The 27,391-nt window shown below is 41.7% G+C and overlaps 1 protein-coding gene across 2 annotated transcripts; it reads left to right on the top strand.

Moving 5' to 3' along the window:
• Positions 1–568: 568 nt before the first annotated feature.
• TAF5 (TATA-box binding protein associated factor 5) lies at positions 569–26,896 on the top strand. Of its 2 annotated transcripts, none has more exons than XR_009764026.1 (11): positions 569–1,260; positions 4,129–4,363; positions 5,712–6,027; positions 12,605–12,768; positions 16,390–16,525; positions 18,532–18,652; positions 19,423–19,552; positions 20,770–20,934; positions 21,319–21,496; positions 21,937–22,858; positions 24,263–24,330. XR_009764026.1 is itself a non-coding variant. In XM_061636104.1 (11 exons), the coding sequence occupies exons 1-11, from the start codon at positions 657–659 to the stop codon at positions 25,986–25,988; spliced, it is 2,445 nt and encodes an 814-aa protein (XP_061492088.1). In that variant the 5' UTR covers positions 572–656; the 3' UTR covers positions 25,989–26,896. The 2 variants fall into 2 exon arrangements, 1 of the variants encoding a protein (XP_061492088.1); XM_061636104.1 differs by lacking the exon at positions 21,937–22,858 and adding an exon at positions 25,771–26,896 and having other exon boundaries at positions 572–1,260; positions 24,263–24,440.
• Positions 26,897–27,391: the final 495 nt, after the last annotated feature.

Here is a 27,391-nt window from a genome sequence, read left to right as displayed (position 1 = left end):
TAAGATAACCGCTGGAGGAAGATGATTTTATAATCTATTAAGAGACAGGCTTGTTATATATTATAGACTTATAGCTGAACTACGACAAATCGGAAGTCAATAGTTTTTTTTTCTTTTTTTATTGTATTAGTTATTGATTTGTGTTTTTTTCTTTTTGTATTGTTTTGGTTTTGAAAATTTGAATAAAAATTAATTAAAAAAAACCCCAAATATTGCAGGCTTCTTTAGCAGTTTTGTATCTAAAATGTTCGAATATATGTTTAGGACTCGGTCTTAAGTGCAAGACGGTTGCTGGTGGGTGCAGATGATAGAAACATACAACTGTTGGAGTTTGCCAGAACGAGGCACCACAGAATCCTGCAAACTGAGGAGCCTTGCGAAACGCTAGTTAAAAGTTGGTACAACGTATATTTTTTGTTTTGTATCGTGTCATTAATGTGTGAGAACTGAGCTCTGTCCAAGCCTGCGATACCGTATAGGGTTGCACCCTCAATTTATCATTTGAAAAACTTGGAAACGTTCATCGGATAATCGGGAGTATTTTCTTGCACTACCTAATTTTTTTTATCAAATCCGTAAAGTGGAACGGGAACAGGAAGTGCCGTAAAGCATCACCGGATTGTCGCTAGTAGTTATTGGCTTCATGCTAGGTTCCTATGCCCTCACTGTCGCAAACTCGCGGGCTGCCTGAGTGGGAGGCGAGGCCGTTGGGTTCCGTTATGGCGGCTCTGCCGGAGGAGCCGGCCGAAACAGTAGCAGTGAAGCCAGACCCCGATGCAGGAGCGCCTCCGCCGCCCCCTCTTCCTCAGTCACCGGCGGCGGTAGGTGCAGCAGTTGCTCCACCTGGCCCCTCGGTCGCCGCTCCCCTCACGGAAGGGGAGCCATTGGCGGGAGGAACTGATACCAAGCCGCCAGTGGCCCCCAGTCCTGCACCAGCCGCTTCCCAACTACCCACCGACCGGCAGACGCTGCTGGCTGTGCTTCAATTCCTGCGGCGCAGTAACCTCCGCGAGTCCGAGGAGATCCTCCGGAGGGAGGCCCGGCTGCTCGCCGACGAGGTCGCGGCTGATTCTAGTCCCTCGGCGCCCGGAGTCCAGGCATCCCATGGCGCGGAAGGACAGGAGCCCAGCGTCGGGATCGCGGCCCCCGGATCTGGGGACTTGCTGCTCAACTCGGTTACTTTTGGCCAGACCGGGGCTACCATCTCTCCTGCCACCGTCACGGCCCCTCCCACAGTGCCCTTGGGGGGCCCCGGGAAAGGTGAGCGTGTGGATCGCTCCCAGGAGGGATCGTTCACACAGGCACTTATTCTGGCTACTTTTGTTTTGCAGCGGTAGCAGCCGAGGTCAAAATCAAGAGAGTTTTTGGTTGATAATCTTGCTTATACTTTACTTTTCTCAAAGCAGTTTACATTATTAAAGCATCCCAATTTAAAATCTGCGATAAAATTCAATTTAAAGCCATAAAAATACAAAAGAAATATACGCTACAGCTTTAGTTCCAGAGTGACTAGGTTGGAGACTCAGTATCACTTTTACAACTAGATTTTAGGAAAAAATATAAGAGGAGGAATGGAGAACTGCTAATAAAATATTCTGTAGAGCAGAACTCCCACCAGCCTAGGCTAGCATGGGCAGTTATCAAGTATGATAGGAGATGTAGGCCAGCAACATCTGAAGGGCAACAAGTTCACCCACCCTTGCTCTAGAGAAAGTTTCCCAGTCTAACAACTCTATGTATTCTGCTTAGAGATTTCTTCATGGTGGTTTATAAATCTTCTAAATAGATCCCAAGCAAATTGAAGGCAATACATTTACATTTTTATCTTCAAGTCGATTCTGACTTATGGTGACCCTGTGAATAGGGTTTTCATGGTAAGAAGTATTCAGAGGTGGTTTACCATTGCCTTTCTCTGAGTAAATTGAAGACTCAATAAAGAAGCTTGCTGAAACTTGTTGCAAGCAGCAGTGACAACAAAATTTAATGCTATTCTTTTGTTCTTGTCATTCTAGCATACAGTCTCTTTATATTCATCGTTTTGGTTTGATTAATTCATTTGTAGACCATTTTAACACTCAAAGCAGTTTACAGAGGCTTAGATCTAGAGAGAATGAAGGCACATTCAGATATTTGCCTGCACATGTGAACTTAGTGTGAATGAGTGATGTGCTTGCAACATTCTCGCATGCATGCCTCCCCATCCTTTCCTGTGTGGTGCAATCCTGTGCTCACTTGGGCACAAGTACTCCACGCAGTCACAGTCCTGGCTTTATGAGAATCCCTGGCCACATGCAGGGATTTACTTGCATTCAAATGAACATGAGTAAAAGCTGCTTGCAAACCTTCTCTGCACAACATGGGGAAGGTCAGGGACAAGACACACATGGATGTTGGGGACGAGGTTTGCTTGCACAAAATCACTCCCTGTCTATGGATACAGAGTTTTGCAGTTGCCTGAACATGCCTCTAGACATATGTGAAAAGTAGTTCCTAATTTTGTGTGTGTGTGAGAGAGATGACTTATTTCTGAAGTTTATATAAACCTGAACCCTGAGTTAAGCTTTGAACTAGCCCTATTCATACACCTCTATGACAGGAAGTGATTGTCTTTCAGATGCACCTGCACCTGCATTCCTTCCAAATGTAATTTTTGTATTAATTTGTGTAACACTGACCAGGCTGTAGGGTCGAGTACAGGGCTGGGAACAAAGAACCAACGTCAGCCTTGTACGTTAGGCTTTGGACCAACTTCAGCTTTGTCTCACCTCCCCATCATCATCCACAGTTTCCTGTGTGCAACTACAAGCATCACAGCATGACATCAGGAAGAACAGGAGGTTCATGAGTGCTTCGCATATCCCCACTCAGTCTTGTCTCTCATTCCTTAATACATACCCAGTTGTTATGTGGGGCTGGAAGTAGCACAGATGACAAAATAGCTTTGTACTAAGGCTGGGATTGGTATCTGAAGGTGCCTGAAGGAAGAATCCAAACTTTATGATATCTGTTATTTTTGTTTTGACATTATTGGAAATAGAAGGTCTGTGTGCAATTCTCATATCCCTACTCAGTTATTCCTCTGCCTTCAGCTTTATTTATTGTCTGGATCACAAGTAATTTACCCCACATGGTGAGGGATGGATAGACATATTGGAGATGTGCACAAACCTCCTGTTCTCCCTAGCATCTATTTTGTTGCCTGGACTTGCATGCTGATTGTAGTTGGAAGACTGGTCTCTAAAGCACCGCTTGATTCTCTGCACATGCAGGTTGTGCTTGCAGTCTGAGTGAATCATGCCCAATATATAATACTGTACATAAAACATGTTGCATTCTCCCTCATCTCTGTCTGAAATGTGTTTCAGGGAATTAATATAATTAGATGGGAAACAAGAGGCACAGTTCTTGTAAATCTCTTTGTACCTGGAAGTCTCCCCTTCACTGTGTTTGATAATAATTGTTTTTAGTGGCTGTTACAGAAGGAGTCAATGGCCTGGTTTGGATGATATTTCCAGGCTTTGTAAGCCATGGTTTATGAAGTTTTGGCTAAGTGCTTCTACCTCACCCCTTTTTTCTTTCCCTCACATACAGCTTCAGTGTAAAGATTCTGGCTTGTATTAAGCCAGGGTTCCCTGCTAACATTCAGTCTGAGGAACTCTGGCTTAAAATAAGCTAGGATTTTTAAATGTAATGCATTTGTCTGCTGCCTCACAAAATGAGGATCTTTGCACTGAATATAGCATGTGATGTGGGAAGGAGAGAAAAAAAGCAAGGGAAGAACAGAGCCCTTGGCCTCAATGCTTGTTCCTAACTTCATAAACCATAGTTTATGAATGTTATTTGTACCCAGTTTGAAATGGAACTATTGAGCTTACTGTAAGATTCAGTAATGTGGCAGTTATTCATACAAACATTTAGTTTATAAGAAACGTGTTACAGCATGTTTCATAATAATTTGTCATTACTTATTAAAAATTATAAAAATTGCACTGTTGCTATACATGACATTTTATAGAGTAACATAAGGGAAAAAGAGGTTCTTGTCCCAAGAAGCTTATGCTGTTTAAGACTGAAGTACTTACACAGAGTGTAAGCACTGATTTACGTACATATATTAATGCCTTGCAGTTGGTGTCCTTGTGGAAGATCAACCGGATGTGAGTGCAGTGCTGTCTGCCTACAATCAGCAGGGAGACCCAGCGCTTTATGAAGAGTACTACAGTGGACTAAAGCACTTTATTGAATGTGCTCTGGACTGTCATCGAGCTGAGTTATCACAGCTTTTTTACCCTCTTTTTGTGCACATGTACTTGGAACTAGTCTACAACGGGCATGAAAATGAAGCAAAGTCCTTCTTTGAAAAGTAATACATTTTTGCACACTTAATTTCCATTGATAAATCTATAAATTTGATTGCTGCCAATGTTCATATTTAAAGTGTGGTGAGCTGGAAGTAGAGAGAGTCTGTAGCATTTACTCACACAGGTATCCAAAGCAGGAACAAAAGACGCCTGAGTTATGTTAAAATATTACATGGTTTTCTAAGTGTCTCTCTTGGGAGAAAGGCCTTTCCTGCAAGTGTGGGCTATTGGATCCCTGGGGCTACAAAATGCATTCTTTTTGGAGGATGTATTGATTGATGCTGACCTGGACTCCTGGGAGGAAGGGCAGCATATAAATTTAATAAATAAATATAACACAACTAAGACAGTTGCAGTTACCACTTAAGTTACTGTACAAGTACAAATTAATATTAGGCAGTTTTGTTTTTGTGCTAATTTGTTTGGCTTACAGTTATGTATGTCTAAAAAATATGTCTGTATAAACTTCTACGAATGAAACTTCTTGAGCTGAACCATTGGATAACATTGCTCTTTTCAGTGACTTGAAGGAGTTTCAGCAATGAAGTAACTTGTATTGTCTCCTACTATGGGCAGCAGGAAAATCTATGCAAAGTTATTTCTGGACTTGTGCCCAAGGCTGGAAAAATTCTAGGTACTTGGGGACTTCAGTTCCTAAACATTTATACGGATTCTTAGGAATTTGAAATGATTTTCCAGTCTTACCTATTCTGGTTTTATGGGCTAATATCAAAGGCTGGTGGTGGTAAGGTACTAGCTGTTTCCCATAGCACCTGTGCTTCTGTCCTTTTCATTTGGTATAATTAACTGTATGCAGTAAGGGTTTGCCTTGAAAGTCAAGTAGTTTGTTAAAAATTACTGCTATTTCAAGTTGTTGTGCTACACTGACTGTACAGCATCCAGTCACTGGATAAGAAGGATCCGGGATGTTATGGGTGACATCCAGTAATATCTATCTGCTTGTGCAGTAGAAATTCACTTGGGGAATGGGACTTACAATTTCTCATCTCCCCACCCTCCAGAGCAGATCTGGGGGGCTGGAGGATGGAAGACACCCATTTGCACTTTGTTGGATCACACCCTAAGGTAATGAATGAAATTACCAAATACAAATAGTTATGGGAGAAAAGAATTCCATTGATGGAGATTTTTCTATAGAACTGACCACCATTTATTTTCTGTTGGAATCAATTTAGACACGTTGTTAGATATACTGAGCAGGTGATGGTACATAGATATTTGAATATAAAAATTAAATAATAAAAAGGTGATATGCTCAGGATCACAGAATTCAAGTTTAGACAATTATTTTCCTGTTCATCTTTCATGTGAGACCTAACCTTTTTCTAGATTTCACGGGGATCAGGAGTGTTACTATCAAGATGACTTGCGTGTACTATCAAGTTTAACAAAAAAAGAGCACATGAGAGGGAATGAGACAATGCTGGATTTCCGAACAAGCAAGTTTGTACTGCGCATTTCCCGTGATTCTTACCAGCTTTTGAAGAGACACCTTCAGGAAAAACAGAACAATCAGATCTGGAATATTGTTCAAGAACATCTTTACATTGATATCTTTGATGGAATGCCTCGCAGTAAACAACAGATTGATGCTATGGTGGGAAGCTTGGCAGGAGAGGCAAAAAGGGAGGCTAATAAAGCAAAGGTATGAGGTTGATATTAAATACATAACATAATGGGCATTTCGTCACAGATGTGTAGGTTGACAGTTCCATGAGAGTTCTTGGTATCTGCGGTCCTGCAGTTGGTATAACAATGTATACTTTGTTTCTGGATAAGTAGGAATGATATACGCACACTTTAATAAGGAAAAATGTATTTAAAGTAGAGAGATGATTTTTGTTTTAATTGATGGATTGAAAAAAAGACAAGATAGATATAGTAGTTGCTTGCTCAGCCTGTGTCTGTGGATGTTGATTCCTGTACCGGTTTATAATCCTAAATGACATTGATTTGACCTTGAATGTTTACTCCGCCATTGTTTTCTATCTTCTGTAAAGTGGATATATTGCTGCTTGGGTGAATATCAGCATAAGAACTGAATCTGTTGCCTCACCTTAATATAATTATATTAAGATGAAGAATGCTGAGTCTGGGGTGGAGGGAGAGCTAGCATAACAAGTAAAAGGAGGAATTTCCAGGCAGTAGCTTGAGAACAACAGCAACTGAAGCCATACTACAAGTCAAAATGGCGAATGAGTAAGACGCCAAGCCGGGAGCTCTGCTAACTAAACATCGGATAAATGTGTGATGAAGGACCATACCTCAACATTTGCGGTGACTCGCTGATGGGCCAGCTCGGCGTGGTCCCTCCTGTGTCTGCTGTGTCGCCTGCTGTGTCGCCTGGGGTTGGCCCGGGATGGAAGGAGTGTGGACTTTGCTGCCTGGCCCATTGTGTGGTTTTCCACTTGGAGGCCCGCGGCTCGACGGCCCGTTTGCCTCGTTTCCATCGCTGGTGGATGACGCGGTTCTGGGGGCCTTGGAGGTGGAGGAGGCAGCGGGGAGGTGGTTCAGGCCCGCGCAGACGTCGCCTCTCTTCGGGAGCCGCCAGGGGCCATTGGAGGGTGCTTTCTGCTCCTTGTTTCCTGTTTTTTGTTTTCTCTCGGGTGGCTGTTGGTGAGCGGGGCGGGGGGGGCCCCCATGTTTTTCTGGTGCTGGACTCTCTGGCACTGCTTTGCATGGACCTGTGGTTCACGGCACCCAGACGACCTGGCGGTGCTGACAAACTACCTTTGCGCTCATGACCCACGGGCAGGAGCTGCGGTTGGATTTGGGGTGCCCGTACCATCTGTGTTTTTTCGCCCTGCTTGGTGGACGAGGACAACGGCTAGACTATTCCCAACGGAGCAGGAGGCAGCTGGTGGTGGCGCTGCTTGTCCTTGAGGAAGGCAGCTTGACTTATTTTCCAACGACGAAGCTGCATTAGAGAAGGAGTGACTCTGTATTAGCTGTTGCCTTGTGTGGGTGTGTGTGGGGGTGTATGGTCTGAGTGTGTGCGTGGGTGTGGGCTTGCAATATGTGCCTGGGAGAGAGGAGCCAAAGTCGATTGGGAAGATTTCCAGGGGCCCCAATTAATGTAGTGACGGGTAGAGGGAGATATGAAGTTGTGCGGAGGACTTGCCAGGTGAGGGGAACGCGGCCCAGACAGTTAACAGCTGTGCCGTGTTCCGGTCCTCCACGCACCCACAGGTTTGTTGGTTGCCCTATCAGCCAGCTCTCAGATCTCCGGATGCTGCTCTTAAATGCCAGATCGGTTCACAACAAGATCTCTCATCCACGATTTAATTGTGGATGAGGCGGCCGATCTGGCATGTATAACCGAGACCTGGGTGGGTGAGCAGGGTGGAGTTAGTCTCTCCCAGCTATGCCCACCTAGGTATTTGGTTCAGCATCAAGGTAGATCTGAGGGCCGGGGAGGGGGGGTTGCTGTGGTCTATAGGAGTTCCATCTCTCTCTCCAAGCACCCTGTCCATTTGGCTACTGGTCTGGAGTGTTTGCACCTTGTGTTGGGTCACGGGGACAGATTGGGGATTCTGCTGGTGTACCGCCCACCCCGCTGCCCAACAGACTCCCTAACTGAGCTGACGGAGGTAGTCTCGGATGTATTGTTGAGATCCCCTAGACTTTTGGTGCTGGGGGATGTCAACATCCATGCCGAGGCCGCCTTATCTGGGGCGGCTCAGGACTTCATGGTCTCCATGACAACCATGGGGCTGTCCCAATATGCTATCGGCCCAACGCATGTGGCAGGGCATACTCTAGACCTGATTTTTGCAACCAGACAGGGTGAAGGTGATCTGAAGGTAGGGAGTCTCACATCAGCCCCTTTGTCATGGACAGATCACCGCTTGTTGAAGTTTAGACTTACAGTGGCTTCTCCCCTCTGCAGGGGTGGAGGACCTGTTAAGATGGTCCGCCCCCGGAGACTGATGAATCTGGATGGTTTTCAAAAGGCTCTGGGGAGTTTTCCGGCTGATAAGGCTGGCGCTCCTGTCGAAACCCTGGTCGAATTGTGGAATACTGAAATGACCCGGGCAGCTGACATGATCGCTCCTGAGCGCCCTCTCCTGGGTAGAGCTCATACAGCTGCATGGTACACTCCAGAGCTGAGAGCGATGAAACAGTATAGGAGACGGCTTGAGTGCAGATGGAGACGAACTCCTGATTTCGCACTGGTAAGTGCCTATACCAAGCTGTATTTAGGGGCAGTGCGGGCAGCAAAAAAACAATATTTTGTTGCCACCATACAATCTTCTATCTGCCGGCCGGCGGAGCTTTTTAAAATTGTTCGAGGGCTGTTACATTCTGGCCCTAAGGACATGATAGATCCATCTGAAGCCCGTTGTAATGAATTTGCTAGGCACTTCCAAGATAAAATCTCTTGCATCCGTCAGGACTTGGACTCCAGTGTTATAGCAGTGGAATTAAATGAGGTATCCGGAGCACTGTCTGGTCATGATTTGTTGGATGAGTTTCAATTGGTACAGCTTGAGGACATTGACAAGGTGCTTGGACAGGTGCGTGCAACCACTTCTACATTGGACCCTTGCCCCTCTTGGCTGATAAAAGCTAGCAGGGTTGGAACTGCCGGCTGGGCCAGGGAAGTGATTAATGCCTCATTGCGAGAGGGAGTGGTTGTGATGGACGCATCACAGTGGTCCCTGGCTGCCTGAAGGCGGCGGTGGTGAGACCACTACTGAAGAAATCTTCCCTGGACCCAGAAAATCTTAACAATTACAGGCCAGTAGCGAATGTTCCATTCTTGGGCAAGGTCCTGGAAAGAGTGGTTGCGGACCAGCTCCAGACGCTCTTGGATGAGACCGATTATCTAGATCCATTTCAATCGGGTTTCAGGCCCGGTTTTGGCACGGAGACGGCCTTGGTCGCCCTGTATGATGACCTTTGTCGGGAGAAAGACAGGGGGAGTGTAACTCTGTTGATCCTCCTTGATCTCTCAGCGGCTTTTGATACCATCGACCATGGTATCCTTCTGGGGAGACTCGCTGATCTGGGAGTTGGAGGTACTGCTTGGCAGTGGTTCTGCTCCTACTTGGCGGGTCGCCTCCAGAAGGTAGTGCTTGGGGAGTTTTGCTCGGCACCCTGGGCCCTCCAATACGGAGTCCCACAGGGGTCAGTACTATCCCCCATGCTTTTTAACATCTACGTGAAGCCGCTGGGTGCCATCATCAGGAGTTTTGTTGGAGTGCGCTGCCACCAGTATGCTGATGACACGCAGCTCTGCTTCTCCTGTTCATCTTTTTCAGGTGAGGCTGTCAAGGTGCTGAACCGATGCCTGGCTGCGGTAATGGACTGGATGAGAGTGAATAAATTGAGGCTCATTCCAGACAAGACTGAGATGCTGTTAGTAGGTGGTTCCCTTGACCGGATGGTGGATGTTCAACCTGTCCTGGATGGGGTTGCACTCCCCCTGAAGGAGCAGGTCCGTAGTTTGGGAGTTCTTTTAGAACCATCCCTGTCACTAGAGGCACAGGTAGCCTCGGTGGCACGGAGTGCTTTCTATCAGCTTCGGTTGGTGGCCCAACTATGCCCCTATCTGGACAGGGAAAACCTTGCTTCAGTTGTCCATGCACTGGTAACCTCTAAATTGGACTACTGCAATGCACTCTACGTGGGGCTACCTTTGAAGATGGTTCGGAAGCTACAGCTCGTGCAAAATGCAGCGGCCAGACTGTTAACAGGGACTCAGAGGTCTGAACATATAACACCGATTCTGGCCCGCTTGCACTGGCTGCCTATATGCTTCCGGGCTCGATTCAAGGTGCTGGTTTTAACTTATAAAGCCTTACACGGCTTGGGACCACAATACCTGATGGAACGCCTCTCCCGATATGAACCTACCCGTACGGTGCGTTCAACATCAAAGGCCCTCCTTCGGGGGCCTACTCAGAGAGAAGCACGGAAGGTGACAACGAGAAAACGGCCTTTTTCAGTGGTGGCCCCCGAATTATGGAATTCTCTCCCTGATGAGGTACGCCTGGCGCCAACATTGTTATCTTTTTGGGGCCAGGTAAAAACCTTCCTCTTCTCCCAGGCATTTTAATTTTAATATGTTAATATTTAATATTTTAATATTTAACATCTCAACATCTTAATATTTCAACCAATTTAATACTTTTTTAACATTTAATATTTTAGTGTTGAGTTTTGTAGCTGCTTATGTGTTTAATTATGTTTCAGTTTCTGGTATAATTACTTTATTTTTAAGTTGTTTAATATATATTTTAATTGTATATTGGCTGTTTATGTTGTGAACCGCCCAGAGAGCTTCGGCTATGGGGCGGTATATAAATCTAATTAATAAATAATAAATAAATAAATGTGTTCTCCATTACTTGGAATATAGAAATTCATGGATTGGAATAAGAATTTTAACTTGAGATACTGCTAATTGCAATATTAAGGGTTTTCAGTTTTAAAATATATGATATGGCATGCTAGTTTCAGATGTTTTAATAAGACCTACCTTGTGTTCAATATATGATACAGAAGGGCTAATGGGTTATATCTGTTAAAGGCTTAGCTCTGGGTAGCATTGCAGTAACAGGAGCAGGAACAGAAAAAAGTGGCTGCAGTTTTCTTCCCATGCACCAGCACATGGCATGTTCACCTTTAAACCATAGTTTACCTATGGTTTAAAGTGACATGTAAATGAGGCCACTGTCAGGAGGGTGCCGACCTGGCATGTATAACCGAAACCTGGGTGGCTGATCAGGGAGGAGTTGCTCTTTCCCAGCTTTGTCCACCCGGGTATTTGGTTCAGCACTGTGGTAGATCTGAGGGCCGGGGAGGGGGGGTCACGGAGTTGGGTGTCGGGGGCACTGCTTGGCAGTGGTTCCGCTCCTACTTCGCGGACCGTCACCAGAAGGTAGTGCTTGGGGAACATCACTCGACACCATGGACTCTCTATTGTGGAGTCCCTCAGGGGTCGGTCTTGTCCCCCATGCTTTTCAACATCTACATGCAGCCGCTGGGTGCGGTCATCAGGAGTTTTGGAGTGCGTTGCCATCAATATGCTGATGACACGCAGCTCTATTTCTCCTTTTCATCTTCTTCAGGTGAGTCTGTTGATGTGCTGAACCGTTGCCTGACCGCGATAATGGACTGGATGAGAGCTAATAAACTGAGACTCAATCCAGACAAGACCGAGACACTGCTGGTGAACGCCTTCCCTGCTCAGATGGTGGATGTTCACCCTGTTCTGGATGGGGTTACACTCCCCCTGAAAGAACAGGTACGTAGTTTGGGGGTTCTTTTCGATTCTTCCTTGTCTCTTGAGGCCCAAGTGGCCTCGGTGGCACGGAATGCATTTTACCATCTTCGTCTGGTAGCCCAACTACGCCCCTATCTGGACAGGGACGACCTCGCCTCCGTTGTTCATGCTCTGGTAACTTCAAGATTGGATTACTGTAATGCGCTCTACGTAGGGCTGCCCTTGAAGACAGTTCGGAAGCTTCAGCTAGTGCAGAACGCGGCTGCCAGACTATTGACGAGGACCAGTCGGTCTTCGCATATAACACCTATTCTGGCGCGTCTGCACTGGCTCCCTATTTGCTTCCGGGCGAGATTCAAGGTGCTGGTTTTGACCTATAAAGCCTTCCACGGCGTGGGACCTCAATACCTTGTGGAACACCTCTCTCGCTATGAACCTACCCGTTCACTTCATTCAGAATCTAAGGCCCTCCTCCGGGTACCAGCTCATCGGGAAGCCCGGAGGGTGGTTACTAGATCTAGGGCCTTTTCTGTGGTGGCCCCTGAGTTGTGGAACAGCCTCCCCGAAGAGGTACGCCTGGCGCCTACACTTCTATCTTTCCGGCGCCAGGTAAAGACCTTTTTATGCTCCCAGGCATTTTAACATGTATCCTTTTTAATTTGTGTTGTATTTCGTTTTTGTTGTGCTTTCTGTTGTTTGTACATGTTTTTGTGATTTTTTACTATGATATATTGTATTTTATCTTGTTTGTTCACCGCCCTGAGAGCTATTCTGCTAAGGGCGGTATATAAATTGAAATAATAAATAAATAAATAAATAAATAACTGCTGTTAGTAGAGATGTAGCTTAAATGAAAGATACTGTGGTTCACAGAAACATTCATATTTTTAAATGAATGACATTGATCTGTTAAAAGCGATTATCTCATTAGTTCTGTATTTGATTAAAAACTTTTTTTATTTGAATACTCCTTTCTTCTTTTGGCTTGCAGGTCTTTTTTGGCTTATTAAAAGAACCAGAAATTGAGTTGCCTTTGGATGATGAAGATGAAGAAGGGGAGAATGAGGAGGGGAAGCCAAAGAAGAAGAAGCCAAAAAAAGACAGCATGGGATCAAAAAGTAAAAAGCAAGATCCAAATGCTCCTCCACAGAACAGGTAATGCTGCAAGTAGAAAAAGCTCAATTAGTTTTCGACAGGGTTGATAAAAATCAATGATTTTAAAAAAAATTAAAAAGTGGATTGTTAAAATTTTAAATCGGACTTCAAAATTTTTGTAAACAACTAGTAAAAAAAAGAGTATGTCAAAGATATCATCACGAATACTCATTATACAACTTCTATGAATATGTTAACAGCAGTTTATGAAGATGGGAGACAACTTGATCCTATTGTGCAGATGCTATACATGAAGTGTATCTCCGTCTCTCGGCCTTGCCTCTCTCTAAGTGCAAAAATCAAGAAGGTCAATGAATAGAGAATTTGGGGAGATGGAGTAGATCTGAACAAGGAGGAGACCACTGAAGTGGTAATCCAGCTCTTTTTTTTTTTTACAATAATTTTTATTCAAATTTTCATAAAACATACAAAACAAAATCATAAAACATTCAAAGACAAAAAACAAAACAAAACAAAAATGATTAAACAAAAAAATAAAATGTTGACTTCCCATTTGTCGCAGATCAAATCAGTTATAGGTCTACAATATATAACAATCCTGTCTCTTAAATTATATTATAAAATCACTTTCCTCCAGTAGTTATCTTAATTAATCATCAAATCTCATAAACATTACTTTATTCTTTCCACCAAAAGTCAAAGAGAGGTTTCAATTCTTTAAGAAATATATCTATCAATTTTTCTCCAAATAAACATGTCGATTAATCCATCTCGTTAATAATAATAATAATCTTATTGTCATAACCATAGTCCAAATAAACATATCGATTAATCCATCTCATCAAAATCTGTTAGGTCCAATAATTTCAATAGCCATTATTCCATTATCCCTATTAATTCCATCTTCCATCTTCAATAGTCCTATTAAGTCCAGTAATTTCAGTGTCCAATCTTCCATTATCAGTATTCCATAATAATCTTGCTGTCGTAGCCATAGTCATATAATAAGAGTCTGATGGGAATTTCCTCTATCCCAAATATTTTCTTGCCATCAATTCTGAATAAGTTGCTGAAATACTGTTGTAAAGTCATATCTCTGTTCTTCTTTTTTACAAAATGCACTGGCTCATCTCTTGAGAGTTTTTCCATTGTCACATGGCTGCAGTTAATTCCATAGATTTTCTCTATATCAAGCTCCATCACGTCATTCCAGTCCAGAAGATTATCCAAGCCATTGATAACTTTATCTCTAATATCTTCATTAATTTCTTCAGAGATAACGTTAAATTCCAAACAGTAGATTTTATTTCTAATATCCATAAACTCCAGATCTTTTTCCAATTCCACATTTGTTCCAATCTCCAGGGCTTGTATCTTCCCTTTATTTTTTCTTTTCTCATCTCTGATCTCATTCTCCTCTCTCACAGGATCCCCTATTTCTTTAAGCTCCTGCGTCATTTTGCTCAGTTCAATTTTCAGCTCCTTACTGCCCTGTCGCAGGGTTTGTTTCGTTATCTCAATCTCATCCATTATTTTCTGAAACATAATTACTTCCAGATTCTCAGCCACTTTCTTGATTGCCATTTTTAAAACCACGAAAACAAAGCAAAACAAAAATAAAGAAGAACCACTTCTTATTTCAGCAACAATTGGGTTAATATTCCAGGCTTGATGACATCACAGTATAAACAGAGCAACCTGCCTTATCTCTCTATGTTCAAGAATGCAAAACAAATTTAGTTCCCAGCATCAAAACAGTTAGTGGCGTCGTGAAGAAGCAGATTCGTCAAAATAAAATAGACCAAAAAGAGAATAGTCCCAGACAATATAATGTTCCTCGGAATAGAAATCCCTCTTCTGTTTATATCTTTAGAATGCACTTCCAGGACAGCTTTTTGCAATAGAAACAGAGATAAGCTGTTAATTTCGTGAATAACAGAGAAGAGTTATAGCTGACCCAGAAGTTCTTTAAAGCTGATTAATTTGACAAATCTCTTTTTGCAGCAACAATTTAAACCAAGTAAAAAAAATAATAGAGAGAAGGGTGCTTGCCTGTTAGTCTGTTTTCTCTTTGAAGAAAAGATAAACGTATCGCATTAAACAGATAGAGCTTGTTCGGAAGTCCGTCTGGCATTGCTGGCTGGACCTTTTCTCATAAATTAATGAAATCCAGTCCTCCCAACAAAAACAGGCTTTTGAGGTTGATCTCTATGTTTCTCCCTGCCCGGGAGAAATTTCATCAGTCAAAAAAAAAAATGTTCTGACTGATTTATATCTGAATAAGCTTCTTTTGAGGCGGGAGCCCGTCTCAAAAGCAGGCACAAGCGAAGTCACCCTTCCCGGAAGTCCAAGTGGTAATCCAGCTCTTAAGAGCAGTAGCCTTTTCTGCAGGTGTAGAAATTCCCCCCCTTCCTTTGCATTAATTCATTCTAGATTGAGAAATAAGTTGGGAACTGAAAAAGCAGGAAAGCTTGTATTTCTTTTCAAGGAAGAACAAAGAAGGCAAAGGTGATAAAAAGTCTGAGTTAACTGTACCTCCCAATATTTTAAGTTTGGTTGAAATAGCCTAAATTTTATTTTTTAAAGAACTTTATATTTAGCTAAAAAATGAAATAGTTAACCGTTCAAAATCCATGTGCATGTTTTGTTAATGTTGTTTGTGGAAGAAGAAAACTAACTGGAAGAATGAACAGTCTTAGTAGTACAATTTTAAAACATGTTTGGTGGTGGTGATTCTGGCACATCATGACAAAAATATCATGATTAGTTGAACAGTTGAGGCTGGTTCATCTCCTAAATGAGTTCACAAGTTCATTCTGCTTTAGTACTGTTGTTGTTGTTGTTAATGTGCCTTCAAGTCGATTACGACTTATGGCGACCCTATGAATCGGTGACCTCCAAGAGCATTTCAGAATAATTGCTTAGTGTGTACCTATCTTCTAATGAAGCCTACATCTCTGAATGTGTATTAAGGTTATATTAAACAATAACGTGCTTCTACTAAAAATGATGATTAAATAGAATCTTCCTCACTAGTGATTTAAGCTGCAATTTAAATCATTATAATTGTGTCCTTCAGAGAAGCAGTTGAAATCATTATTTAAATCATGATTTAAATGAAATCAACCCTGCCACATTCCCCCATGGATAACCTTCCAGGGGCTCCAAACCAACGGTGGGTGGGGCTAGATAATAAAGGGCGCATAGCAATACATGTGACTCTTACCTTTGTACAATAGATATTTTTATATATATATCTAACTATATTATACTATTATTATAGGATGAGTATTTGCTCAATTAAGTTGATTTTTAAAAATGTTTTGGAGGTTTTATTTCCTTTAGGAAATGCACTGCACTGATGAATAGGCTTTATCAGGTGAAGGAAAGTCTCCCTCTATGAATATTGAGGTGTACTGAAAAATATCTTTTCTTCCATTTTGAAATATTGGCACACTTGCGATGTTATCTTTTGTCTTCTTTTAGTTAATACTCCTCAGAGAGCTTGTTCCCTGGGTTCTTTTTACTTCAGACATTCAGATGTCATAACAGTGAAATTTTGATTCTGATGTTTGGCTTTTATTGTCTGTTCAGTCATACGTGTTTTCATGGCACGAAGGCATCTCCATTTTGTTTGTAACTATGTCATTCTCCATACAGAATCCCTCTTCCTGAACTAAAGGATTCTGATAAGCTGGATAAAATAATGAATATGAAGGAAGCCACTAAGCGTGTACGTCTTGGTTCAGAGTGCTTGCCTTCCATTTGTTTCTACACATTCCTTAATGCATACCAGGTTAGTGTGTGGAACTGTTACACAGATCACAAAAGATGAAGTTACTGTAAACTGCCCAGAGAGCTTCGGCTATGGGGCGGTATACAAATACAATAAATAAATAAATAATAATAAATAAGTCAAGTGTAAGGCAGGTTGGGGATGGCTTTTCCAAAATGGCCTCGTGGGCCAAATGGGGAGACCTGGCAGATGTAATTAGGCCCACAGGCCAAAGGTCCTCCACTCCTGGTCTATACTGTCTAGCAGTGACTCTCCAGAAACTCCAGACCAGTCTCTCCATGTCCTTTGCTGAGGATTAAACTCAGTATCTGTTACATGCAAAGCAGATGCTCTATCACTGAGCCCTTCCCAGAAATCCCAGATACCTGTTCTGTTTATCTAGACTGGAGCATTGTGCATGTTGGCACAATTTAAACATTGGATTGTGTTCAGATTTTGCATGAGTGGAAAGCTGCTCGTACAGTGGGATTGTCCACCTTCTCCTCCACACTAGCCCTCTGGTCTGGCCTGAAAATTATTTATTTATTTATTTATTACATTTATACCCCGCCTTTCTTTTCATGAAACCCAAGGTAGCTTACATATAGTTTCCAGGCAGTCTCCCATCCAGGCACTGTCCAAACCTGACCCTGCTTAGCTTCAGCAGGGAGCTGGTCTTATGTGCCTTCAGACCATAGCCTGGGAATGAGGTGTTGGGGGCTGCAGTGGGAGATGGAATTGGCAGAAATGGGGCAGAGACAACTTTCATGATGTGGAGGCAAAAGGCCACACATGTAGTTGGGATACAACTCATGAGCGATACCAGGAATGTGGAAATGCCTTATGAAGGCTGCTTAAATGATAGAGTTCCACAGATGCAGTTGCCAGGTGTCTAGCAGCAACTGCAAATCTTTTTTTCTTTTTTTGTGACTACCTGCTCCTGGTTACCCAGCATGAAGTAAAAGGCTTCTCCCTTTCTCTAATTTCCAAGCACTGAAGAGAATTTACAGGCAGGTAAGATTTGTCTTGCTTCAAGCTAGGTAGCATAGCTGGGCCCTGCCTGCCATCCAGAAACAGCAAGAGCTAAAAGCTCTATATATTTTTATGCAATTTTAAAACCAATTTGTCCTCCTTCTAAGGGCAATATTGGAAGACATCCATAAAGGAATATCAACTAAAAATATATTCTTTAAGGAACTTCTCTTTGTAAAATCTATTTTTATGAGAAAAAACAAACCCTGTGGAGATTACAATTGCCAGATTCATGGTGTGACATTTAGGCTGCAATCCTGTACTCAACTGGGAGTAAGCCCTATTGGAACTCAATGGGATTTACTTCTAAGTAAACATGTACAGGGTTATATTGTTAAACTGCTTCTCTAGCTGCTAGTGCATAGGAATTTGTAGAATTATCATTGTCTCTTTTGTTAGCTATCTGTGTCTGATTTTTCAGACAAGTATTACAAAGACGTTTCTGATCGACTTTTCATTCTGTTGTGAAAATACAGCCATCCAGTAATGTATTATGTCTTTATTGATGCTATATTCTGATGCTGTACAAAATAGCATAGCTGTTAGCCTTTGAAAGAACGGTTGATAAGCTTGTAGTTTTCAGGTCTTATTACATTTTCTTTAGTTGCTGCAACAGAAAGAAAAAGAAACAGCAAGAGATAGTCTCACCATTTCGAGTGTTTCCAAATCCTGGTGTAAAGTAGAAAATTAACCTCTTCCCCTCATCCAAATCCTCTGAACTAGCCAGAGGAGGTTTGGGTAAGTGGTGACTACCAATAATAACTTGTTTACCAAGGCCAGCCCAAATCTGTGGATCCCTGCTAAAAAATAACTTGTGCCCAGGCTTAGCAGCATTTGCTTTCCTTTTTTTAACGACTATATAGTTAATTTTGTAATGTGGTAATTCCCACCTACATGTTCAAAACTGATAGAGAACAACACTGCGAAGTACTCACGCTCTCCCCCACTTCCCCCAAATGTAAAACCTCTTAAAATTGTGACTTTTCCATGAACAGGGCCTTACAGCAGCAGACATTACAGATGACTCTAGCATGATCGTTGGAGGCTTTGCTGACTCCACTGTCAGAGTATGGTCTGTGACACCAAAAAAGCTACGAAGCGTGAAATCAGCAGCTGGTAATCAATGAATTCTTCTTTCATTTTAACATTTTCACTATTCTGACAGGTTCATGTGGAGAAAGGTTGCTCAGGTGAAATACTTCGGTTAGACATGAACTAATGAGATTAAATTATTTTGATTTCATTGCTTATAGTTTTAACATCCATATTTATTTAATTGCTAACCATAGAACTCTCCAAAATTAATAATTTTGCAAATTGGATTTGCATGTAAGTACAGATATATAAAAAACGAGGAACAATATTGCCTTAGGAAATATTTTGTGTTCTTATAGTTTCTTATAGAACTATGTATTTGTTGAGAAAGGTATGCTAATGCAGAGATAAGAAATTTAAATGATTCTAGGAATGGTGCATAAAAGAACACTGAAAGTGTTCAGGCCTGTTAGCCTAGCAAATTGGTTGCTAGTGGTCCTCTGATATAAGCAACCCTGATTTCCTTGAGGGCCTATATCAGTCTTTCACAATCTGGTGTCCTTCAGATGTTTGGGGCTACAATTTCTATTAGCTCTAGCCAGCACAGCTGTGTTGGCTGGGGGTGATGGAGTTATAGATCAAAACACCACAAGGGCACCAGGCAGGGGAAGACTGGTCTGTATGATTGAAATTGATAATGTTTAACAACAATTTTGAGGCGCATTATTTGCAGCAAATTTTGATTTAGGACATGATGGTATTCTGATAGAATCAAAAAAGCACTTGCACTTTTTTTGGCAAGCACTACTAGCAACCTATATGAATATGAACTTGAGGATTTTTTTCCCCAGATCTCAGTCTCATAGATAAAGAATCTGATGATGTTTTAGAAAGGATCATGGATGAGAAAACAGCAAGTGAGTTGAAGATTTTATGTGGTCACAGTGGACCTGTCTATGGTACCAGCTTCAGCCCTGATAGGTAAAATAATAGTTCTTTTGTGGAGAGAATCTCTTAATATGGTATCTGTAGCGATTAATGTATCTTTTTGGAGACTGTTGTACAATTTGTGTCCACAACTCTGGGATAGATGATCTTGTGGATTATGACAATCATGCGGAGCATCAAAATGAACCTCATGAGCTAAAGTCCTGAAACTACTAATTATATATTTTTAGCTGAAAGCCCTGTCCTTCAGCTGGGTTTTGTACAATATCAAAAAGCCTTCAGTGAAAACAATACTGCACATTTAAAGATGATAGAAGTGCAGCTTAAGTAGTGTGTTAGTGTCCAGCTAGTATCTGTGAATCTTAAACTCACCTCTTGTTATAGTCTCTGAACTGAAGTGTGTATGACAGTGCAAAATATAGTTCTCAAGTTAATTATGAAAATCCTAATTTTGTTTCTTTAAAGCATAATCAAGCTGTTTCAAACTTGGAAATAATACGTGGGGCAGTAGATCTGTGCATGCACATGAATAGATGAGTATTCTATATGCCACATTACATAACTAGCTAAAATGGTATGGGAAACATGAACTGGAAATAACCTCCAAGAAACAGGGTGAAGAGAATTCTGTTCAACATCAAAGGGCATGTTTCACTGCACAAAGTGGACGGAATCCAACATTGCATGAGCGGATTCCTTCTTGCACAACAGGAATTTTCCTTTCCCTCCCCCTTCAGCCCCTGCATCTTCTCAAGAGAATCCTCTAGTCCTTCTGAGCAGATCCTGAGGATGCATGCTGGGTTGCAGGGCGGAGAAGGGAAAGGTGAAGCCATTGCATGAGCAGACGTCCATTCTGTTGGTGCACGAATGGTGTTGGATACAACCCAGTGGTTTATCATTTTCAGAATTTGAGATCATATTTTTAAATTTTATTTCCTCCCAAGTCAGGCTTCAGAAAAGCATCACACAGCAGCCATTTAGTGTAATGTGTAAGAGGGTAAACTGAGAAATCCTCCGTTCGTATATCATCTGAGCTGTGACCTTGCTGATTCTTTGTTTCTTTTTTCTTTTAATTTTTATTTGTTTTTCCAAAATACAAACATATATTGCATACTTTGGATATGTAGTATTGTTAACAGCTTTAATGACTTGAAACATATTGTCACAAATGTTGCTTGTTGTGATGTTCAGACTGTTAGTATGGAATATATTTTCAATATTGGCATTTCTGTTCTCTCTTTATTGGTTAGGAACTACTTGCTATCATCCTCAGAGGATGGCACTATTAGACTGTGGAGCCTCTTAACCTTTTCGTGCCTGGTGGGATACAGAGGACACAACTACCCTGTATGGGACACACAGTTCTCTCCCTATGGATATTACTTTGTATCTGGTGGTCATGACAGAGTGGCTCGGTAAGAATCTGCATAAGTTTTCCATCTAGATATAAATTTGCCATTCTCTCTTGTCAGTTAGTGATCTCTTCATGTTGGTACTAACCCTAACCATATCCCATATGACATCTGACTAAAAATAGTAGTAAAAATGCTTAGCTAAAAGTATCAATTTCTATTTAGTTTTTTAATATTTAGAGCAAAGGTTAAATTGGGAAATCATTTGGTCTTGCTCTGATCACAGATGGAAGTCCTGCTAGTAATGCGTGTTATCCCCAAATAAGCCTATGTTAGCTCATACGTTGGAGGCAATTGTGAAACAAGCATTGCCTCCCTTGCAATCAAGATACAAGCAGTCAAGCTCTTTATTTCCCCTTTATGAAACGTTGTTTGTACTGTTTTAAGCTTGTGGGCTACAGATCACTACCAGCCTTTGCGGATTTTTGCTGGCCATCTTGCTGATGTCACATGTACACGTTTTCATCCGAACTCCAACTACATTGCTACAGGCTCAGCAGATAGGACAGTGCGGCTGTGGGATGTACTGAATGGGAACTGTGTAAGAATCTTCACAGGACATAAGGTAATTAATGTCAAATCCCATACACTGAAATATATTCTTTGTGTAGCTAATGTAACAGTAGATTGTTAAAACTTTTGCACACCATGGTAGAAATAAGTTTAAAATGGACCTGATGCTTTAGGTTTCTTAGAATAGGAACTGTTTTCCCACAAGAATACAACACATGCTCTCTCACTTTAATCCCTCTATGCCTCTCAATGCTCAGATTATCCGTTAATTTTTACTCGGTTGCTTCAGTGTGAGAAACAGTGCCCCCTGCTTTGACCTAGCTGAAATCAACTGGAATGAGAATTTTGCCAGGTTGTTATATAAGTTTATTATGAAACTGTAATGAAAAAGTTGGTAGCTGAACTGCCTTATTTTCTTTCCCCCTCCTGCTTATTTTTGTATAATGTTTTGTAAGATGGTAAACCGTTACTTTTGCATTACGTTCAATTTAGCTGCCTTGGATGCCTTGGCAGAAAGTTACAAAGCAATTCAAATGCTGGGGAGCCAGTGGAAGGGCAACTGGCGGAGAAGGAGCCGGTGGAACACTACGTGGGATCCTCCTGCCCAGAAGCCTCCTGTCTGGCTGAACACTGACTCCATTGGGAGCTGTGTGCACAAACTGGCCGAGAAGTGCCGGCTCCCACGAATCAGTCCCCCGGGGAGTAAGCGCTCCCCGTAGAGGCCCATTACAATTTTTTACTGCGCTGGCTTTTTGGCTGATGGAGTTTCCAGGTGGAGCAAGACTCAGGGGAGGGCTCTGAATGAGAAGAGGATCTCATGTAAGTTCCCCCTGTGACTCCTCCCCCACCACGCCCCGTTTTTGGGGTTTCCACTGGCCCTCCATCCACCGGGCTGGTTGTCCCTGGCAGACTTTTGGCACTGCCAGCAGGCTCCCAGTGGTGCCATGGCTCAGCTGTGACAGAAGGCTGCTGCCAGCAGAGGCCAGCGGAGTCCGTCACAGCTGGGAGCCTGTCGGCACAGCCGGGAATCCGCAACATCAAACTTACCCCAGCCCAGAGGAAAGGTGAGTTGGATTGTACCCTTAGTATATAAATATATTATGATAAATTTCTTCACTGGAAAATAAGTGAGGGATGGCTGGCTTAACTAGTGCTCCAAGGGCCTCATTAAACTTCCACTTTTACTTTACCTGACACCTCCACACACACACACTGCTGCTCCCTCTGTCTGATTGGTAGTACATTGCACTGCACCACTTTTTACCTGACAGACACCCCTCTCAGTTCTTGGAATGAGTGCAATCCAATTGCAATTGTGCTTACTTGCGCCTCTCCTACTGGAAAATAAGTTATCACTTCAGAAGCCCTGTGATACAAATGTGGTGACGTTATTTCTTGGAAGGGTGCCTGCAAGGTAAGGCAAGGCATACAAATGCCCTGGATCTACTTTTTATCTTGTGAGTGTGGCTCCCACTGTCCAGTTCTTGAGTTTCTTTTAGAAACGGAATGTTTGAATCTCCCAAGCCAAGTTGCTGGCCTGTTTGTCCTGTGTAGTATGCAGAAAGGCATTGTTTAGCAGTTGATGGGTTGTATCATGCTGGAAAAGCAGCTCTTTTCCCTGCCCTGTGCAGTGATGGAGAGGAGGGATGGGGTGGCAGACTACTTCAAATGGCTTTATGGGCCTGAGGGTTTGCCACTTCTGCTATAATGTTTCTATTTTCTCTTGTTGACCATAAGATGGAGATGGGAGGAGGTCAGCTTGTTGGGGAACAGTGATCCACTCTGCCAAGGTAGAGACTAAGCAGCAGAAAAGGCAAATATACACACAGAATTTAAAAGTGCCATGCCTGACTCCCAGCTCGGAAGGTAAATTAGAGAACTAGGGGAAGTGGCAGGATTAGTGACTCAGCAGCAACTGTTGGTTTGACAGCCCAGTCTGTTGGATTAGTAAGAGAAACCCCTTTCCCCAAAATCCATTTTCAATGTTTTTCTGGCAGTGTAAGCAACCCCTCTCTGGCATTGTACTTGCCAAGATCAAAGATGGTGAGTGCTTTTGTCTGTGGCTGCCTGGAAGTATCTTGCCCCTGAGCAGTTTGGCCAAGGGGAATTAGACTAACTAGTCTTGAGAAATTAGCTATCTTTGCTTTAAGTGATGAGCTGCAAACTAGGACACTTTTTAGAGCTGATAGATTGTATGTTCCAAGCTTGAAAGCTCATGCAGCATTGTATACAACAATGATGGAATGATAAGGCAACCTTAAGGGGAAAGTTCCAGACTGACTAGCAGGGCTGCATCAGATATTGACCCACTTAAGTTTTGAATGCTTCTTAGTAATGTTTGAAAAAAAAGGGTTACTTACAGTAAGTAAACAGTATGAAATTACTGGACCCTGAGGTCATCGTTGGAGGCCGTCCTCTTAGTACCGCCTCAAAGAGTTATTGGGAGGTGGAGGCTAAAGAGATCAACTTCTCAATAGCAGACCTCTATGCAGTGCTCAAGGAAGCTTGTCTGGTGCCTACATTAACATCTTTTAGGCACCAGACAGACTTTTCTTTCAGGTATTCACTTGTTAATATCTTACACTTCTGTTAGGATTACTTTAATGGTGATTGGCAGGATGGAGTTTGTTACAGTAAGAAATTATTGTATGATCACTTGTAGAGTTGTAGCTGCCGACTCTTGTGTGTTTAATTTTTATATTAGCATTTACTGTAATTTTGAATTATATAGCTTCTTTTGTAAGTTACCTTAGGACTTCTTGTATAAGGTGGTGGTGGTGATGATGATGATGATAATGGTGGCTTGTTTTTGTTCCAGGGACCAGTTCATTCATTAGCATTTTCTCCTAATGGAAGATTCTTGGCAACTGGAGCAACAGATGGAAGAGTGCTTCTGTGGGATATTGGCCATGGTTTGATGGTGGGGGAGTTAAAAGGGCACACAGACACAATCTATGCACTCAGATTCAGTAGAGATGGAGAAATATTAGCAACAGGTATATAATTCAGTTTTCTTTTGTTCAGTGGAACAAATAGTATCAACTGGATAATAGGCTCCCTTATATTTTTATTTCTATCTCACTTTGAAAGTTTTATCTTCCATTTAGTGAGCTGCTATAACAGAGGAGATACTCATTTAATATTTTAATTTGCTATCATGATTGGATTGGATTGGATGCAGACTTGGTCCTTCCATTTGCAGATAGGACCAGAACCCAGTGGAGAGAAGAGCTGATTGTTTCCAGTTCCCTACACAGGCCCCAGCACCACATCCTATGCTGTTCCAGAGGGTACCGCAATCCTCCAGAATATCAATCAACCAAAAATGCCTGCCCTTCATTTCTCCAGTGTGAGCAAACTCTGCTCAATACAAGTCTGGATCCAAACAATTACAAACCGTGCCAGCCCTGAACTTTGGTGTTATGGGGTTGTGCACGTTTTGAAACAAAGCTATTACCTGTCTACTTATCAGATTGGCTATGCTAAGCTAGGACAGGCTTTACAAAATACTTTTTTTCCAATTAAAGTTTGAAATTATTTATTAGATATAATGAATGAGTGGCTGTCTGAAAAACTAAACGTGCCTGTTTAGAAAGGTTTTACCTTCCTTCATCTTCTCCAAATGTAACTGTTAGCTCCACTGGATAGATAGGCAGCTGAAGTGTACTATATGTATAAATATGGCTTAGTTATAATTCCATTAACAATTTACTATTACAGGGGTTTTAACCTTTCTTTTAAAACTAAATATGAGAGTGGAATATCTCCTTTCTGTCCCATTAACAGAATTTTAGAAACACTGGGTTGGATCCAACACTGTCTTTGTGTGAATAAAATGGGTTCCTGTTCATGCAATTTGAATTTACTCCCCCCTGCATGCCACCCAAATCTTTGGGGGGTTGGCAGACAGTCTACAGCAGGTTTATAGGGTATGCAATGGGCCACAGGGAGAAGAAAAGGTGAAGCAATAATCCACTCAGTAATAAATTCCACCCATTACTTGAAAATTTCCAATTAGTTATAAATGGAAAACAATTGGAAACCAAATCAATACATTTCAACCAGCATTATGACAAACTTATACTGAATAGGACTACTTTCATGAATAGTGTATTTCTAATTCAAAATTTCTTTAAACTTATTTTTGGAATTGTTAGGCTAGAAACCAACACATGATGTTGATTGTGCATTTAGCAGTGAATATAAGAGAAGTGATTGGTATTCCAATGGATCCTAACCTTGACAAGTGGATTGTGGTTGTAGTTGATTGTTTTTCTTTATACTCGGAATTGATGAATACAACTCCTGCTAATTCATTTTTCCTAGGTTCAATGGATAACACAGTAAAGCTATGGGATGCCATGAAAGCCTTTGAGGACTTAGAAACAGATGACTTTACTACAGCCACTGGACATATAAACCTGCCTGAAAGCTCACAAGACTTGTTGTTGGGTACATACATGACCAAATCGACCCCTGTCATACATCTCCATTTTACCCGCAGAAATTTGATTCTCGCTGCTGGGGCATATAGTCCTCAGTGACCTACAAGACTTGATTGTACAGGTCTTGTGAAGATCTTAGAATATCTTGAATTATTAAAGACCATAATGTATATATTATACAAATGAATAGAACTTGTCTACTGAAACAAACAGGATGAACTATGATGATCCAAGCAACACCTTCAGTAACTGCTTTTTTAACTCCCAGTGGAACGCTGAGATACCAACATCAAAAGCAGAGGGAAAGAAAAGTGTATAGTGCAGTATGGCTTTTTAAAATACATAAATAGTATCTGGGAATTTCTTAACCATAGCCACAAAATGGCAATGGGCACAACTGGTAGTGCCAGTTGCATTAAGCAAAAGTACTCTTTAAAAGCACTTAGCACAGGTGTAATCACTACACAGAATTTTCTTTACCAGTAAGACTTACTCGTATAAGTTCTAGAAGAGTGGAATTTATCTGTATGGAGCTGAATGGTTATTGTGAGTAATGTAATCTCTTCAATGCTGAAGAGCATAAATTGAACAAATTCATGCAAGATTGAAATTGGATAAAATTTAATTAAGTGGCATTTTAGGAGATTTTTTTTTACAAATACTTGAAACCTTTTTAACTGAGTTTTCACTTCCCCAACAATTTTGGATATGAAAGTATAGACTCCCCCCCCCCAAGGCTGGGGGGCGGGGGAGGAGAGAGGATCTTGATTCTTTATGTGAAGTATTTGCCAAGCAAAAATATATTCTTTGAACCCTGTCTACAATGAGAATGTTAGTAACTCATTCATGCTTTCTGTAAAAAAAAAAACCTGTGTCACAGCTATATATTAATTGTTGAAATCTAGCAGAAAACTAGCATGGATCCTTTAGTTTAAAAATACTGCTATGGTTTTGCATTTTGTACAGTTTTGTACTTTTGATATATAATAAGAACTTTTATGCATGTCTTTCAGTCTCAGTATCTTATAAGGGCCCCGGTTTTACTTATCTTCTATTGTTCCAAAAGAAGCAGCCCTGATACTACCACAAGCTTCCAAAATGGAAGAGTCACAATTTTAAAGAAAAAAATGTGGGGCAGCAGAATATTTCTAAGTGTTTGTAATTTGTGGAAGAATTTCAACCACACTACTTCTGGGATGATGTAATACTTTATCTTGTACTAGATTTTAAAGAAATGTATATATATATATCATAGAAATCCATGTTTTGGGAAAGCCACTTAAGCATATATCCTCAGGACTAGAGGTTAAAGGCAATCCTCCAAGCCTCTCTTATCGCCCTTGGGACTCTCCCCAGCCATACTTCCCACAATTCCTGAATACCAATTATGTTTCTTGATTCACTGGATGGAGTATAGCACTAGATGTTTGGAAACTAGCTTATTGTACAAAGGTAAAGTTTACATTCATGCTCTGACTCCATTCACCCCGGCATCTTGCTCC

Source organism: Rhineura floridana, chromosome 7 (assembly GCF_030035675.1).
Source record: "Rhineura floridana isolate rRhiFlo1 chromosome 7, rRhiFlo1.hap2, whole genome shotgun sequence".
Taxonomy (NCBI): Eukaryota; Metazoa; Chordata; class Lepidosauria; order Squamata; family Rhineuridae; genus Rhineura; species Rhineura floridana.
The sequence above is the reverse complement of the archived record's forward strand: the minus strand, read 5'-3'. Positions and strand labels throughout refer to the sequence as shown.

What these genes read in the sequence shown, in the direction of transcription:
- TAF5 (XM_061636104.1), top strand. Translation starts at nt 657, where the DNA reads ATGCCCTCACTGTCGCAAACTCGCGGGCTGCCTGAGTGGGAGGCGAGG. An exon ending in GGGAGGCTAATAAAGCAAAG is followed by an intron (nt 6,028 to 12,604) that starts GTATGAGGTTGA and finishes TTTGGCTTGCAG; the next exon opens with GTCTTTTTTGGCTTATTAAA. An exon ending in AAGCGTGAAATCAGCAGCTG is followed by an intron (nt 18,653 to 19,422) that starts GTAATCAATGAA and finishes TTTTTTCCCCAG; the next exon opens with ATCTCAGTCTCATAGATAAA.